This window comes from Lagopus muta, chromosome Z, assembly GCF_023343835.1.
Source record: "Lagopus muta isolate bLagMut1 chromosome Z, bLagMut1 primary, whole genome shotgun sequence".
Lineage (NCBI taxonomy): Eukaryota > Metazoa > Chordata > Aves > Galliformes > Phasianidae > Lagopus > Lagopus muta.
The window spans coordinates 18,025,839-18,040,597 of NC_064472.1; the positions used below are offsets into that span (position 1 = coordinate 18,025,839).

The 14,759-nt window shown below is 37.8% G+C and overlaps 1 protein-coding gene across 1 annotated transcript in view; it reads right to left on the reverse strand.

Moving 5' to 3' along the window:
* Positions 1 to 14,759, reverse strand: part of ANKRD55 (ankyrin repeat domain 55) — a 51,086-nt gene that overhangs the window by 14,613 nt on the left and 21,714 nt on the right. The window contains exons 7-9 of the mRNA XM_048931272.1: positions 4,562 to 4,746; positions 2,702 to 2,869; positions 552 to 1,210 (exon numbers count right to left, since the gene is read on the reverse strand). Of these exons, the coding sequence (XP_048787229.1) occupies positions 552 to 1,210; positions 2,702 to 2,869; positions 4,562 to 4,746 (1,012 nt within the window). The remainder of the gene's footprint in view (positions 1 to 551; positions 1,211 to 2,701; positions 2,870 to 4,561; positions 4,747 to 14,759) is intronic.

Consider the following 14,759-nt stretch of genomic DNA (forward strand, 5'->3'; position numbering starts at 1 on the left):
CTTACCTGTTTGCATTGAGAAGCAGCTCCTGGCACAATTAGAGATTCGAATACAGCACAGCTCCCTTGCATATCCAGTTCCAGGGTTAAATACAGACACAAAACAATGTGTGGGCCAGCACGTATTAACTTGCAATTCATGAAACATGTATGTGATCTGCAGGCACTTAGCTTGCTCAGGTACCTTACATGTTTCTTAACGACTTGTATTTTTGCTGTTAGGCATAATCAGATCTCTGATTCTCATAACTAGAACTCTGATATCTATTCAGATCTCTGATTTCCTATACCTAAGCTTGTTGCTTTTAGCTGTCAGCTGATATTCTATACATACGTTATCTGCAGTTATGACTGCTTAAAATCATGGACTATCCCAAGTTGGAAGGAACCCCGAAGGACCACTGAATCCATTTCCTGCATGTACGAGGAGAAGAAACTGAAAAATATATTAAGTAGAATTGTCACAAGAGTGACTTATCTATTTTTTTCTATCTCATCTTTCCATATCAGTAGGAATTATACGATAACAGAGAGATAGAAGAAGGAAATTACCTGATGGAGAACTAGGAAGTGAGGGAAGGTGGGGAGAGCACAAATGCACATGGTGGGATGTATCAGAGTTTAAGCCATTTATCTCTTTGTCTGATGGAGTTCTAGTACAGGCTTTATAGGAGAGTATTTGGTTAGATTTTGTATTCCAAGGCTTATCCAGCAAAGACTGGCAGCTGCTTCTGTGATCCAGCAAGTCATGTTCACTCCTACTCTTTTGAGACTTGTGTGCAAAATGGTGAGTGCTGGTCTTGGAGGACATGCTTGATGTTGTGCTCTGGGCAGCAGTTAGGAAGGAATTGCTGGCAGTGATTGGGGGGAGGCTCTGGGTTCTGATGGGCAGAAGTCCATGACATTCTGCTGGCTTCTTTTCTGGTATAAGGTACTTTGTGTCTGTGGTCCTTCTTTTAAAGTCAGTAGTGGTCACACACTCATCTGGAATGTCTTTGCAGCTTGTATCCACAATGCAATCAAAAGTGGTGATGATGTCGTCTACTTCGGAGGTCTCCTCTGTAGCATATTGGTCTCTGCTTTTGTCTTTCTGAATGGTTTTCTGGATTTCTTTTTTCTTTTTGCAGAAGATGTGGTTCAGCATACTGAATCTTCCTTCTTTCTTTAGGATTTTATTGTTCTGAGAGGGAAACTGATGAACTAACTCCAATCTACTGAAAGTACAAATCAAAATGTGATGCCATTACTCATCAAATAATTAATCAAATACTGTCTTTGTTAGCCTATGAGATGGGGTACATCCTGTTCAGATACATTTCTAGGGGTGGTTCAAGGAGGCAGAAAATGAAGATTACAAATTCATAGTTAACAAAGACTGATTATGATAGTACATTACTTCACTCTGATGGGGTTTGTTGCCTTACCCTTATGTTAAAGCAAGCTCAGCATAGCTGTCAGGAACAAGAACAAACTTTTCTGGCTTCAGCATCTACCAGCTGCAAACTTATTATTCTTAATAGTGAAGCAAGATCCAATAATTAGAAGAACACCCTGGAATCTTTAAGACCAAGTGGTCAGTGTATTATGTCATATTCAGAAAATATGATTTCCAGCGGCACAGTCACTGCTAACACTGTGAAAAAGACACTACTTCACATTCTTTTCTTTTCCTTTATTTTCAGTTCTTGCCTTGCCTTGCTTTTATTATCATTATTATTTTTTGAAGTTGCTAACCCATGTACTGAACAGGCAAGCACAATTCCAGACCTGTCAAGATAATCACCTACAGTGGTGTTGCTGTAGTGATTTTTAGATGAGATTTTGACAAATGAACTTTGCAGGCCTACTCAGAGAAGCAGAGCTTAGCACAGCAGGAGGAGGAGGCAGAGGTGTAGCATTACCCGTGTCTCACCATTCCGTAACACGGGAAATAATACTGACAGCTGACTCGAAAGGAGGGGCAAGCACAAAGGAATGTGACAAGAAGTGTCTTTGTAAGTTTGTGCTCATTTGCCAACATTGAAAAACTGAAATGAATTAAATGGCAGCAGTTGAAATCAGAGAAATATGAAGAGAGAGAGGAAAACATAAACAATGGCAGAAGAATTATACTTTTTAATAGCAAAAAAAAAAAAAAAAAAAAAAGGAAACTGGGTAAGAAGAGATAATTGAAGTAGGCAACTAAGGAAGGCAGGAAATTACTTGGAAGCTCTTATTCTGAGGATGAAAACATGAAATTTATTTCACTGTCTGCCTGGCAAAGCTGCTTTTTGTTCAATCCCTTTATCTGATTATATGAATACACAGCTAATGTATATAGATCTCAAAAATGTGGAAAGCGTGCATCTAAACTTTGAAACTATATAGATTTCATGCACAAAGGTGACCGAGAAACATCTATGCCCACATTTTCTTGGTTCAGAACCCTCTGCTGACTGGCATACTAGCACTGTAACCGCAGAGATGAATCTTCAGAAGATGACTAATTTTAGTGTTGCTATTTTGGTGGAAAATTTGGGTTGTGTATTGCTTGTGAATTGAACCATCACATAGGGCTCAAACCCTTCGGTAGCATACAGAAATAATACTTATAATCACTAATACTTCTAATGCTTATATAATACTTATAATACTAATAAACACTATTAATTTCTTTTCTAGTCAGTAATAACATGTGAGGAAGATGTGAGCTTCTGCTTTACCTGTTTTCCTGAGACAGCAGCTTAATGCATGCAGTGTGACCACAGTACATTGCATATGTCAGAGGAGTGTTTTCATTGATGTCTCGAGGGCTGCTGTCTATCCCTAGCTCTAGAAGTGTCTTCACACAGTCAGCCTTCCCTGCTGCTGCAGCCCAGTGCAAAGGTGTCCTAGGGAAAAGTGAATATCATTAAAACAGATTAATAAATACACTATTGAAGCTATGACACGATGAGGCATGTTTTTATACTACTCATCTGGATGCACAACAACCATTTTAAGCAGTTCACACTAATTTATCCTCCACTGATGTAGCTCCCAGTAAAAGGAGTAAAACCAGAGACCAGCATCTGTCTACATGCATTTACTTAGCTGTAGTAAAGATAGATGTGAGGCTGGCAGTAAATATGAGGCTGGCAGATGCCTGTATGTGGTATGAAGTAGCATCAGTTTCATTTCTGGGGTTGTAGAATAGAAGGAGCACCTGAAGTTCTCAGAGCAGAATTTGAAAGAACTCTTTGTGCTGTGTACTGCATAGGGACAAGCCCTTCTCACTCTTAACAATGAACACAGTTAAGAGTGGCTGGCTTATGACTCTTCAGGAAGGTAATAGCAGAAAAAACCTCCCTAGAACAATGAGAAAAGCTGGACATCTACCAGCCTGTAATTTCCCTTTTGATAATTTCTGTGCTCTTTGTTGGGCACAGACTGAACCAAATATAGTTGTCTTGAATTTGGTGGGAGAGTCAAGCTGATTTTCTTGTTGGCAAAGGATTGCACACCATTGGAAACTTCTGTCCAGTTTCAGAATTGTAGTATTAGACACTTGTAAAATTTCTAAAAGCACAGAAAGCTCCACAAGGAAACTACTAGGTGAAAGAATAAAGATGACTTTTCTATGCCTGTTGCAGTCCCAGTCATTCCAGTTGAATGGAGTAGGAAACATAATAGAATGGAAATATACTATGTATTTATTGTTAACAGCTTATCTTTCCCCCTCTCCAAGTGTGATACCTTCTATGGAAGTAGCTAAGAATGCATGATAGGAGGTTTGGTTTTTTTTTAAACTAAAACTCTTAGGTGTATATAAGCTCCTCCCTTCCTCTTTTCATAGAAACAGAACCTTCTCTCTTACATTTTTCTGATGTTTAGAAATGTCTACAGAACTGTTGACTTTATTTTTGTTCCATTTCATTGGACTTTTCCATAAAGAATGCCATTATTTTAAGTACCTGAAGACCTAAGCCAAGAAAACTTTGGCTTATGCTCCACAGAGCAGGATAGTCAACTCAGAGTGGTCAATTGAGTCTGTTTGCTTTAATGAAATTGGAAGCGAAATTCTGGGGAAGGCCAGCATGGTTTGATACAAGGATTAATGATACAAGGATTTAATCATGGTAAGGATTGAGTGAGAATGGAAGGGATTCCTAATGGTATCTTTTAAGAATACTCTGTTAGCATCTGAACTGTAACAAGGAAATGTTGACATTTCTCGAATGCAAATAGCAGCAGATCACAGCTCCAAGCAGCAGGATCCTGTTCCATTGTTTTGAGAAGAATGTCCATTTTGACTGAAAAGAAGTCAAGTGGTGACAAGGTCCTTTCATACATAATCTTATCATTTCCTACCAGAACCACAAAGTTAAAAAACATTCATAGTAGCCAGTTATTATATTCAATTTGATAGATGTGATTCGGACTGCTTTGTGGGGCTTCTGAGCAAACACACCATCTCTGTAAGTGCAGTTCATTAACTAGGCCATGGCCTGTGAAACAGGAAACATGATTATAGAATAAACAGACCTAGTCTCAGGTTAATAGAAAGGAAGCAGCAATTTCAGTTTCAGGGTTTCCATGGTTACCTGTCATCTACATCAAGGGCCTGCAGGTTGCACTCCGGGACTTTAGCCAGCTGGCTGATAATATCACTGTAGCCTGCAGCAGCAGCAATGTGCATACAAGTTTTGCCGTTCTCGTCATCGTAGTTTATTATTGATGGTCCTTGGTAGTGGTCCAAGATGATGGAACACAGAATCCTGTTGCCAGTCTGGGAGGAAATTCAGAGGAGAAAAGCATTTTACAGTGGAGCTTATATCAAACTGCATTTTCTCTGCTAGAGGAAAGTTAATAAAATGATAGTATTTTGTTTTATGTATACTAGCCTGTTTGAATATGAAAACCAAAAGCTTCTAATCTCCTGCTGAGAACAGGATTTTGCTTTATTAATTTCCTAGCTGCAAAAATAATAAATAGTGTATCACTGCAAATATGTCCAAAAGTTACAGGGTGTAAATTACTCATCGAGTTTCTTTGAAATAGCTTGGGGTTTTAGCTGTTTTGCTAAGACAAAGTGTGGAACAATATGAGCTGACATATTTCATAGAAATTCAGGATTGGAAGGGACCTCAAAAGGCTTACTCCTGTAAGCCTGTCCAAGTGTACCCAGACAAGCCATACCAAATATTTGCTAAAGTGGTTCTTGAAAAATTTCTTTGCAAATTTGCTCCAGTGCTTTAATATCATAATAGAAAGTTTACGCTGTTCCCTGACACCCAAATAAAACCGAACATTTCACGTCCTATCTCTGTGGAAATAGATTTAAAAGATCCTGATTTTTTAAAATAACAATACGGAAAAATTAATATGGAAAATTCTTCTTAGATCATAAAATTGGTACCAACACCCCTTCCTAAGCATACTGTGTACATTAAAAGCAATTAGTTTTTTGTTCCCATTCTTCTCAATGCAAGGCAGTTTAAATATTTCTTTGCTTTAATGATTAGTATCTCTGATTTCTCTTCACACTCCTGGTTGATTTATGTCTCTTTGTTTTTGTGCCAGTATTATTATTTAGATTAAATACTTATTTCCTCTAATTATTATTTATTCCTCAGATGTATTTACAATCAACCATTATATCCCTTCTCAGCTATTGTCTTGCTACTCTAATAAACCAAAGCCTTTCTAATTTTGCTTGTAAAATGTTCTATTTCTCTCTACTAACTTTGTCCTTTTATGTTTTAATTGTGTTTCCTTGGGGAGTGATAATTAAAATTGTACCTAGTCATACATAGAATTGTTCTCATGTCTTTGTACCAGCTCGAGCTCTTCCCTTTATCTGTTAGAAGTATCGCTTTTGATATGACACAGAACAACATTTGCTTTATTCACAGCTGTGCCCCATTAGAAGTTCCTAATTGTTTCGTATGTCTACTTTCTTATTTTCCACAGACAATTCCAAATGTAGATTTTCCACTTTCTATTAGGAAGTTTTGTTATTATTACCAAAGTACAAGACTTGAATGGTCTATGTATTCAATTTTATCCTATGTGCATTATTTAAGATTTCAAAATGATGTGGCTTTCCTTGTATGATATCTCCATTCTCTCCTGTAAATGTCTTCCATTCTTTTCTTATTGTCAGATTTCACTAGAAAGGCTCTGTATTTTATGCCAAGTTATCAAAACAGTATTAAGCAAGACAGATTTCAAGGATTATCCATGCCAATATTTTTTTCCAGCCTTGCTTCAACATTAATTATTAATTACTCTGTACTTCCTGATCTTGAAGATATATCTTTGCTTCTCAGTACCTTTTCCCCTTATTTTCAAAAATGTCTGCTTGCTCCAAATACATTGTTGAAATATAGTCAGTCATCCAGTTATATCTGAAGCCTCTAATGCATGAAAACTCTATTTTCTTTTCTCCTCTGATATGATGCAGATTCCTGATAAAGTTCTCAGCATTTGAAGAAAAATTTCAGGGTCGTGGAATCTGTAAGCCCCAGAGCTTCTCTGTCCAGCTGAGAATTTTCTTAGTTTATCAAAATGTGTCCCTTTGAAATCAGGAGTTTTGCTTTGTATACACTTTGCTTACTCACCTATTCAATGTAGAGTACTTATGGTCATGCTATCCAAGTTTATTTTCTATCATCAGGCACTTTATAATATTATTAACCATCTTAAAATTATTCTTAGTATTAATTCTTAGTTGTCTGAATAGTTAATGAAAAAGGAGTATTGGTCTTTATGTCCAATAACACCTGCATCTCCTTCATAATAACTGTCTTTATTCTCCAGTTGCTATGCTAACTATCAGTTTTTTTCCATACTAAAATAATTCTTGGATACATTTATTTGGCACTTGCATCAGAGAATTCTCTAGTCATGTTCAGGGCTAGCTGAATTTATTAGTCTACTGTATACTTACATAAATTCAAATTTTACATTCAGCACATCAGGTTCAGTCTCTTAATAGTCTTGTACAATTCAACATTTGAATACAAATTTTTTCCACTCTTTTTACTGTTGTTTTATCTATTCACACACTATTTTTTCTCCAACCGATCTTCCATTTTCTAGACTAAACAAACCATTTCAACCTCTCTTCATGGGTCAGGTTTTTCATACCACTTACATACTTGGTGCTTGCTTTTGGCCTCTTTCCAATTTATCTACAGCCTTCTTCAACAACAGCACTCCAAATTACATAATTATTCCACCATGACTTTCATTCTGCCATGAAAAAAGGAAATTGCCACTTCCTGTACCCCACATGTATTACACTTCCGTTAGTATGTCCAAGAATTATGATTCTTTTTTTCTATCAACACCGTAATTTAAACCCTACTCAATTTGTTATCCACTTTGTTACTCTTCATTTTTCGTATCTTTTGCTTTTCAGAAATCTGTGTGGAGTACTATTTTACTAGTTTCTGTTCATTCCTAAAATTTATCAGAAACATTTTTAATTTTGCATTCTACCAAGCAAGTCCACTGTGCTTGGTGCCTATTTGTTTTTACCTTTGGGTTATATACAGGTTTTATATTTCATTACCTTACTAAATAAAAACAGTCTTATCAGAAGTCATTGTGGAAAAGGAGCCAGAAGTACTGATAACATGAGGTTGAGTATGAGCAAGCAATGTGCTTTTCCTACTAAAAAGGCTAATGGTGTTCTTAGCTGCACGTGGCACAGTATCAACATGACAAGAGAGGTGATCCTCTCTACTCAGCACTGGTGAAACCATTCTTAGTGTACTGTGTCCAGTTCTGGGTCCCCCAGTACAAGACAGACAAGGACATATGGAAAGAATGCAGCAGAGGACCACCAATGTTGTGGAGTACTGTTCCTGTGAGAAAAGGCTGACAGAACAGGGACTCTTCAGCCTGGAGAATAGGAGGATCAGAGAGTAATCTTATCAGTGTCTATAAATACCTGAAGGAAGGGTGCCAAGAAGATGAAACTGGGGCTCTTCTCAGTTGTGCTTAGTTCCAGGACAAGAGGCAATGACCACAGACTGGAACACAAGAAATTCTTGTTTGAACATCAGGAAGAAGATCTGTACTGTATGGGCAACTGAACACTGGCATAGGTTTCCCAGATAAGTTGTAAAGATCTACAAAATCCACTTTTACGTCATCTTGGGAAGCCTGCTCTGGGTGGCCCTGCTTGTGCAGGAGTTGGACCAGATGATCTCTGCAAGTCCTTCCAACAGTAACCATTCTGGGGTTCTGTGAAGATTTTGTTGGATTATCAATGAGCTGTCCCCCACCAAAGAGTATTTGATCTGTCCTGGATGAGACTGATATGAACTATATAACGTGTAACATAAGTTTCCAAGAGGACTTTGATTATGTTATCCCTTCACATTTTCTCAACTGGGATACCCTATCAAGGTGTTACTTTGATTCACTGACATTCAAACATACTCTATCTAACAGCTGTTTATCTGAGAAAAGCTATTTATCTGAGAAAAACAATAATAGCTTTGAAGATGGCTAATAGCCCTTTGTGCTGTTTTACGTAAGTAGCTCTAGAAGTAATACCTCCTGTATATTTCCATAGAAACTACAACAGATACAAAGAGCACAATAACACTTCTTGATAGAACAGTTCTAAGCTTCAAAACACACTTTTTCAACATAGTCACCACCACTAGCTACGCATTTATGCTTAAGATGAACAAGAGCTTGAATTCTGCAGTTGTAAAGATCTGCACCAGGAGAGATGACCCACTGTTTCACAGGTGCTATGGTGGCATCACTGCTGTACAGTGCTGCACACACAGTAAGCTGAAGAGATGAAAGTCAGAAGGTGCCAAATATAGACTATATGATATGTGTGGTAGCACAATCCAGCCAAGACTGAAAATATGATCCACAGTCTTCATGCTGGCACGTTGCTTGGCATTATTATCTTGCAAGACAAAGGTCTTCTTCTCTGGCCTGACTCTGGAAGTTCAAGCTTTCAGCTTAGTCAACATCATGATGTAGCAGTCAGAGGCAATGGTTTGTCCAGATTCCAGGGAATCCAAAAGGATTAGTCTTTTCCTATCCCAAAAGACAGAGCACATTAATTCACCCTCTGAAGTTTGCATCTTGAACTTTTTCTTCAAAAGAGAATTCACATGTTGCCATTCCTTGCACTGCTGTTTTGACTCTGGCTCCTAGTGATAACCCCACATCTCATCGCCAGTAGTGATATAATCTAGAAAATTGCCACTTTGAGCCCTGCATTTGTTCAACAGGTCCTGACAAACTTGCATAAGGTGTCCTTTCTATTTCTGTGTGAACATCCATGGGTACCAACTAGCCCAAGCTTTGTGGTATTCCAGCATTGCCACCATAATTTCCAATGCACTGTAGCTGATATTCAGCTCTTTACACAGTTCCAAGGTCATAATTGCCTGATTCACGTGGATGAGCTGATCAAGATGCTCTGCATTTTGTGGTGGGACATTTGTGCATAGCCACCCAGAATGCAGTCTGTCTTTCATATTGCTATCATCACTGCTGGCTACTGCCATTTTTTCCATATGGGGGAATTCAATTACACACCTTTGCTTCATGTGCACTTCCATGTTAGATGCCATTCTGTCAGACTGCTCCTCTGCTTCCATCTGTCATGTAAAAACAAAGTGTAACAGAACATGGATGGGAAGATTCAGCCTCTATTGCCATAACACCAACATCCACTTCTGATGTTGTAGACCACCGTAATAAATTAGGCACTATGTTCAGAACAGGCATCATAAAATTCAATTTTTTTTTCTTTTTCCTTTTTTTTTTTTTTTTTTTTAAATCATTCAAGGGTGCTTTCTAATATTTTCTGCAAAAACTTGTCTTTTCCTTTTGCAAAAACTGTGGCTTTTCAGCTCTCTTTTTTTAGGAATGCCTTCTTATCATTACATTTATCGTGGTTTTTTAAAGTTGCACACAAATTGTATTGAAATGCTTACACTGCCCTTATTCTTAGACCGATAGCTTCAAGCTGAGATCACAAAAAATGTAGTCTTCCTGTTTAAATTTAGCACAAACCCACAGTATTATTGTTAGACTAGGGTGTTCAGTGGTAAATTTACCATAGGAAAATTATATGGTTTTGCAATCTTTCTATATATCCCTGAATTTCTTTCTCCGCTTTTTTCCATTCAAATTCTATTCAGCAGTGTTTTCTCACATTATTATTTTTGGTTTTATGTCTTTATATCATTCTCCAAGGCTCTCCCCAGTTTAGTTCTTACTCACATCTTTATCAGTTGCCAGCTGTTGTTCATTCCCCTCAACAACCTATTTCTTAGGTCATTCGTCTTGATAAACTTCATTTGAAAGGAGAAATGCACTAATGCTTGCCTTTGCAAGGTGAATTCCCATTGTGCTTTATGCGAGCTTTTATCTCAGACAGTGACAAAGAAATCACTAACGTAAGGTTCATTAGCGATCACTTTCACTTGATTACAATTCATTTCTCTTTAGGTTGGATAATATAAAGTCCAGATTCTGGTAGTGCTTTCAATGTAAGATAATAGTTCTTCAAGAAATATCCACTGTATGAAATACCATGAGGAGAATGGTGAATATTCAGGATGCTTTTCTTGCTTTGACATTTTTTCCACTTGTGTCAGCTCAATTTATCATCACTGTTGCTGCAGCCTTTCTTCTTCTAACTCAGTGCTTGCATCCACCCAACTGATATGAAAAGCTAGAATTTTAGTAGGGTATTCTATAGGCACTTAGCTAGTATCCTGTCAGAACATTACATTTTCTTCTCCACATCTTCAGTCGTAAATAGTACGGTGTTTTTAATGTTAAATGCACTGTATAGATGGTTATTTTTTTCCCCTTGTCAGAACTCTGGTGAAGTAGGTGATACAGTATCAAAGAGAGAACTGTAATGTGAGGGAACCTGCAAAACTGGCTTGTGGCTACTTGTAACGTACAGATGGGAGGCAGAGAGAAACAAGTTATGGGCTGCTTAATTATTTTCAGGAAATCCTCACAAAGTGTTTTTCTTCCAAGTGAATGTCTCTTGAAATTATGTGGTTAGGTTGTATTAGTTTGCCTTTGCATTTAGTGTGAATTTTAAAATATTTCTATATTTTTATACATTTTTACTGGATAAAAATTCCTTACCAGCAGTCCTCAATCTTGCTTCTTAACATTAGCATTTCACTTTAGGGCTTCCACCTTCTTCCACCTTCCCTCTGCATCTGTGAATACAAAGCTTTCTTTTTGATGTCTTTCTTCTCTGACCTTTAACAACTTGACTTTGACAACAACTATAATTTCTCCCTGTCTGTAGCAGTAAGCAAATACTATTTTAATTCCTACTCTGGGAGGTAACTTATTTTCATAAAGAAACACTATAAATGACTATAGGTTAAATAAAATTTTCATCAGTATTTCCATTTTCCTCCTGGAAGCCATCCCTGTTCATCGCTGGTGCTCTCTGAATTGTGTGTAGTAGAATGCTGGCTCATCTCCCAGTGCTTTCATCCTTCCTCTTATCTCTCACAGACACATATTTTAATATGAAGCTGACTGTAGCACCAAGAGGGCCCCTGAAGAAAAGAGCAAATAATGTCTTCTCCTTCACTGAAATAGAGTCATGTGAGCCACTCCAAGGATTTGTTGAGCAGCCCATAGCAAAATGTGAACAGGTAGTTGGTCTGTGGATAGTTTTCAACTTCAGCTGAAATGATTACATTGCTAAAACGCCTTCTCTCTCAAAGTCACATTTTTTGATTTTGAAATTCTGTGTTTACTGAAAGCAAAAACCACTCCACAGACTTTTCCCACATCATTCTGCTAGTTGAGGCTTGAAAAGTCTTGATTTTTGACTCAAGGCTTTGCTGTCACAATTGTTTGTTCAGTTACAGCCATACAAGTAAAATAGAACTGTTCTTCTAGTATAATCTTTTCCCTTATAGGGCTGATGCCACTGAAATGCAGTTTTTCTGGTGTTTATGTTGTGAGTACTATGGCTGTGTGTATATATATGTATGTAAATATATCATTACCATAACACAAGTCCAGAATTTCAACTTAGAATAAGTGCAAGATAAACTGAGTGCTGCTTTAACAGTGAGGAAAAGCCTGGTTGGAATCAGATATTAAGAGCTACGCATCCATATCTCATTGTAAAGAACCATGTCACTATTAAGGAATTTTATATTTCAGCTGAAAAGATGCAATGTCTGTGATGGCAGCAGAGAACGAGTGCAGAGATAGGAACACCCTATTGTTTCTCTGCTCTCAGGGGAGAGAGTCAACCAGGCCTCATGCTGGAAAGGAACAACCCATAACACCATCTTCAGCTTTCTTCCTGCCAGTGATGCTTTGCCAGGAGTTGCCTGGAAGCAGCCCAGGCACTTCACAGGGTGTGTTTCTGATGGCAAACCAACATAAATTAACAACAACTCTACTGACGCCGCTGTAGTTACACTGGTGAGACGCGGCCAGCTAACAGAGCAGCTCATTTGTCTTCCCCTAACCCTGGTGCTTCAGACTCAGACACCCACTGAGACAGTGTTCCTTCCCGACACAGGGCAACTGAGCTTGGCTTGACTTTGTGGTAATTTTGGGAAGAGAAAGTGTTCTTGTACAAAATACTTTGTCTTGTTGTCCTTAGAGCACTGCTTGCCTCTGGTACAAGAAGGGTACACGGTGTTTCTAAAATATTTATGCTCTCAACACCCTTGTTGGTTGTTAGAAAAAGCTACCAGGTGACAGCCACAGAGGCATGCTTGCATGGCTACCGTATGTTGCTGTCCCTCTTGCTCTCTCCTTGCTCAAACAAAAACCTGCATGACATACTGGCTAAGTCTCTCTGAGAATTTTATTTTCACTTGGATTCTTGTATAATAAGTGCGTATGATTTATTGTGTTCCATGCCTATGACTAAAGTTACTTGGCAGTTTTCCTCTGCTAGTGCGTTGTTGTGAGGACTGATTTCTCTGGATGAGCTATTTGTTTACGTGCTTTGAAAAATAGGTCATATTTTTTTTTCTGCAGTAGCAGAAGGATTTATCCCATTCTGCTATCAGAGAAATTGAAAGCTTTACCTTCCAGTGCCTTTTTATAAGCATAGAAAATTAGGACATTTACAGATAAACAAAAGGTGCGGTGCATGCACATGACTCATGTTCCAGCTTCCACTTACAAAGTTAAACATACACTGTGTGCTAAGAAGACATCTGGGAATGACTCTATGCTTCCCTGTGGCTTTTGTCCCCACCCCCAAATTCCTGCTAAGCTAAGTGGGAGTTCTGCAATTGATTTTCATAGAAATTTGATTGGCATGAATAGTTATCTTGTCAACAGCATGTTCGTGCTTGAAGAATCTACTGCTTAACAGTCAGTTATTTCATGTAAGGGCAGTTTTTTTTTCTGACGGTCTTACTGGGCTGGCAAGTTTGTATGTCAGTATTGTGCACTTCAGTGCCACTTACAAATCACAAAGGGTGCTTCAGCTTACAGGCTGGCATAAACGTAAGTGGGGAAGTACATGATAGCTAGGAAGGTAGGATGGAATAGCACTGAGGAATGATTCTGGGGATCAGAAGTCAGTTGACCATAGTGTAAAATTATTATAATCCTCCAAATTCAAAGCTTGTGATAGTACTGGAATATATTTATTTCTTACTCAAAAGTATCCTTTTTGCAATTCCTCTTTCTCCTCATTTTGCAGCTTGACAGCTCTCTCTACAGAGCCTTATTGCCATGCATGAGCAGCAGCTTTACCTTCAATGGAATGACAATATTTACCCAAGAAAGGAATTTTTTAAGGATATGACTAAACAAAAAATATAAAATGAATGTGTTTTTCATTTGCTTCTTAGCAGTCGAAATTGTCTTCTAATGTCAGTGACATGAAAAAAGAAATTGTTACTGTCCCTTAATAGCTGTCTCCAGGAAACAGCATGTAACATGGAGGAAATATACCCGTTTCTGCACATGCTATGCAATGAACTCAGTTTGTACATTTTAAATAGCCTTTTGAGATGCCCTGAAGCAACATGGGTTAGTTCCTAGACATCCTGGAATGTCCGTGAGTTCACACCTTCCAAGAGATACAAATATGTTGCTGTGCCTTCCAGCTGAAGGCAAATGAGTAACTCTGCTTTTCTTTTATAGTACATGTGAGATATTCTGGTAGTTCTGCTCGCAAGAAACTGGGAAATGAAATAATTGCATTGTTTCTATAGAGCAAATATTCCAGGTTTGTAATTTTTAAAATATTAATGCTGCAAATCAAAATATTAAAAAAAATCAGCAGTGTAGCTACGCATGGCAGAAAATTATATTTCATGGTTTCTTTTAGTTGCCGCTTTCTTTTTATCTAGAGTTTCACATTTCTTAGCTTTACAAGAAAAGATTGCTAGAAATCTTGGTTTCATTGTTTGTTCTTAAAATGAAAGCTGATATTTTTACATAATCATATGACTTTGGGAGCCAGAGTTTTAAGAAAGAGACAAAGAAACTTCTGGTAAAATTCATGCCAACTAGCAAAACAATGTAGGAAGCCTCCAAATCTTCCCATACTGTTTCTGAGATACTGATGATACTATTATGATATAGTGGCATGTAGTATGCTATTGTGTAGTAGTATTGTATATATTGTATTTTACTGGGATTTCAATGACATCGTTATTTAGGACTTAAATAGACTTTACATTTCATTTCAATACCAATTAGCAGGTTCTGGTTTTAAATATGATTGCAGGATCCCATCATTTGCTGATTGGAATGAAAGGAGAGGAACACCTGAGACACTCT